The sequence below is a fragment of the Haematobia irritans genome, chromosome 3, assembly GCF_050003625.1.
Source record: "Haematobia irritans isolate KBUSLIRL chromosome 3, ASM5000362v1, whole genome shotgun sequence".
NCBI classification, from domain to species: Eukaryota; Metazoa; Arthropoda; class Insecta; order Diptera; family Muscidae; genus Haematobia; species Haematobia irritans.
The window spans coordinates 209,516,715-209,519,896 of record NC_134399.1 but is presented as its reverse complement, the minus strand read 5'-3'; the positions used below and the strand labels follow the sequence as shown (position 1 = coordinate 209,519,896).

The 3,182-nt window shown below is 33.2% G+C and overlaps 1 protein-coding gene across 1 annotated transcript; it reads left to right on the top strand.

Annotated features, from left to right (window-relative positions):
* Nucleotides 1-678: 678 nt before the first annotated feature.
* Csl4 (exosome component 1 Csl4) lies at nucleotides 679-1,542 on the top strand. Its single transcript, XM_075300031.1, has 3 exons — nucleotides 679-930; nucleotides 993-1,241; nucleotides 1,308-1,542. The coding sequence occupies exons 1-3, from the start codon at nucleotides 760-762 to the stop codon at nucleotides 1,515-1,517; spliced, it is 630 nt and encodes a 209-aa protein (XP_075156146.1). The 5' UTR covers nucleotides 679-759; the 3' UTR covers nucleotides 1,518-1,542.
* The last annotated feature ends 1,640 nt before the right edge of the window (nucleotides 1,543-3,182 follow it).

Below are 3,182 nucleotides of genomic sequence, written 5' to 3'. Positions count from 1 at the left end.
CTCAAAAAAAAGAGTATTTGGTTAAGATATGTATTTATTATCATTTTTGAGAGACTCAATGGCAAAATTGTAGATGGCGCTGGTAGCGTGGTCATCATTAAACAGTTATTTCGTTTGCCTTGTTTACACCACGTTCACATTATCTTCAAAATTTCTCTGTTTCTTGATTTGTAAATCTTTCTTTGTGTTTGCAAACAAAACGAAATCTCAAGCATAGTGTGAACGTTTAAGATAATAATCTTAAACTATGTTCACACTAACGATATAATGATTTTCAGCTGTTTTGGGCATCATTCGTTTCGGCAATGAGAAATTGACCGTTAATTTCAATTTTTAAGGAACATACTGACCATAGTACACAATAAATCTGTGTAATGCGCTTTACAGACTATCAGTTATTCCGGACGGAATGTCGGTGTTTGTAAAGAATCTTATAGTGTGTCGGATCGGTACGACTTGTCTGCGATGACTCAAAAATCGGTAAATGTGTTATCGATCCCATAAACATGCAGCAGTATCGATTATGCCTTCGGACTTAACTTATAAAGTACACAATATATGGGATATGTTCGACGAGAGCACTGCCGTCCGGAATAACTGATAGTCTGTAAAGCGCATGAGACATTAACACATTTTGAACGCATTTAGATTAAGTTTGCTGGTTAATGTCATATGGTCATATTTACTTTTGTAGTTTGTTTACATTTTCTCAGTTCTGCACGTTGTATGTTTTAAAGCATTGAATATAAATTTATTAAAATGACCTCAAGTAGTTCGAAACAAAAGAAACACTCAAAGCTAATATGTTTACCAGGACAACGTCTCTGCTTATCCGATGAAAGTACAATATCCGGCCAAGGAACTTACGAAAGAAGTGGTTATATCTATGCCACTTTAGCGGGAACAGTAAATATCAGCGAAAAAGACAATGTAGGGATATAAATATAAATTTAACTCCAGTATTCTACATTAAACTTCATTTTTATTTTCAGTGTAAATTTATAGAAGTTCAATGTGCCGGCAGCCAAACAATTGTTCCTGTTGCTGGTGATGTGGTGACCGCTCGAGTTCTTCAAGTCAACCAAAGAGCAGCAAAGTGTTCTATTCTCTGTATTGGTGAACATGTTTTGGATCGAAATTATAGAGCCATGCTTCGCAAAGAAGATGTTCGAGCAACAGAAAAAGATCGTGTAGAAATGTATAAATCATTTCGGCCGGGAGATATTATTTTGGCTCGTGTGGTTAGTAGTATTGATTTGATGTGAAAAAATTATATATATTTTAAAATGTCCATTATATACTTGCAGTTACCCCAGACAGAACTTTCGTGTTATCAATTGAGTACAGCGGAAAATGAATTAGGTGTTGTCATAGCTATTTCCAGCGAATGTGACTCCAATGGTCCACCCATGGTTCCTATAAGTTGGACAGAAATGCAATGTCCAAATACTTTGGTGAAAGAACCCCGTAAAGTTGCAAAAATTGTACCCGCAAGTGCGGTAAAGACAGAAATTTAGAAATATATGAAACATGAACATGAAACTCACCGTTTTTTTTAATTATGTATCTTGCACATATGATTGGAATACATTTTCTTGACTTCAACAGTTTAAAGAAACAAAGATTATCATATCCGCTTGATATACAGAAAGTCCCTGACCAAAATTAGTAGTTGACCACCTAAGTAATGCTCGTTAATTCTCAGCATGATTCTCGTTATCACGACGTTTATAATCGGTTATATAAAAGCGCGACGAACAGTCGGGAAGGCTACAATGAATGAGATTGAGATCCTCGAGGAACCTTTCTGAGTTTAAGATTGACGCTTGATGTCTTATTCTTTTCACCGGTTGGCCTTTTTGAACATTAAATTAATCTTTAGATAACATATCTCACGAGTAGTTGAATATGTACATAAGTAAAACGTCGAATTTCCAAAAATCGCAAAAAAAAAAATATTTTTTTCAGAACTCGACTAGAAAGACGATTTTTTCAAGCATTTCAAAAGGTTAACGACTCCTTTTCTAAATTTTGGAAAAGTCCATTCGACATTCGGCTTAAAATCCCTACGAAAAACTCTTCTTAACTAAATATCTTAGTTTAGATAAAAATGCTATGTATACAATGGGAACTATAGTTAGAAGCGCAGACGACGAACAGCAAAGGATATATCAACAGGCGAGAGTATTCTAAAAGTCAAGATTTTCATTTCATTCTTCTTGAACTACGGATTTTTACTTGAGAATTTTCTAGCTAAACAATTTTAAGAGCAAGTCTGCCATTACAAGATTTTGCTTGAACTATAGATTTTTACTTGAGAATTTTTTAAATAAAAAAATTTAAGAGCAAGTCATCACAAGATTGCAGATAGATTGCAGTTACAGCAAATGTAATCAAAATATTTTTTTCAGATATTTTGTTCAAGAAATTTCTAGCTTTTTAGGCAAACAAAAGAAATATATAGCTCTTATAAGTTATAATATTATATTAAAAACCGGTTAAAACTTTAACTGAATGTGTAAAAAAATCAATTAATTGTTTAATCAATAACATTTTTAATAAATTTCTTGATTAGATCAGAAAAAAATCTATGTGGTTGATTATATCTCTTACGGCCATTTTCATGTATCTCCGTTAGACTTTAACTCCCAGTTAACAGAAAGTAAAACCGAAATATCTTCTCCCCGGTTAACTTTAACTGAAAATTTTTTAGCAGTTAAGTTCCTAACTGTCATATGGAATATACAGACATGATGACAGACATGTCCATAGTACGGTTTAAAAGTTCGTTAGCTAACGTAGCACTAACGGAGCTTCCTGAAAATGGGTGTTAATTGTAAATGCTGCGCCTTACTTTATCTTATAACTAAAAAATAGAGACTTTAACAAACAATAGCAGTTTGTTCTTTATGCCCTTCCTTCACCACTTCTGTGGTGCAGGGTACAATAACTTTGAGCATTTGTATGTAAGGCCGAGAAGGAGAATCGACTTAGAATTAAATTTTTTTGTGCTAAGTTTAAGTCCGATCCCTATTGATTTAGAAAAAAATCGGTTCAGATTTAGATATAGCTGTCATATATATTTATAACCGATCTGGTCATAAATGATGTATTTATCAACCGATCTTCTTCCAATGTAGTATAATCGAATATTTTGTGAATCTCTTAAATTTTGCAAAATA

Excerpts from the sequence above, each read along its gene's own strand:
- Csl4 (XM_075300031.1), top strand. The coding sequence starts at position 760 with ATGACCTCAAGTAGTTCGAAACAAAAGAAACACTCAAAGCTAATATGT. Across the intron at positions 931-992 it reads ATATCAGCGAAAAAGACAAT|TGTAAATTTATAGAAGTTCA; the intron begins GTAGGGATATAA and ends TTTTATTTTCAG. Across the intron at positions 1,242-1,307 it reads ATATTATTTTGGCTCGTGTG|TTACCCCAGACAGAACTTTC; the intron begins GTTAGTAGTATT and ends ATATACTTGCAG.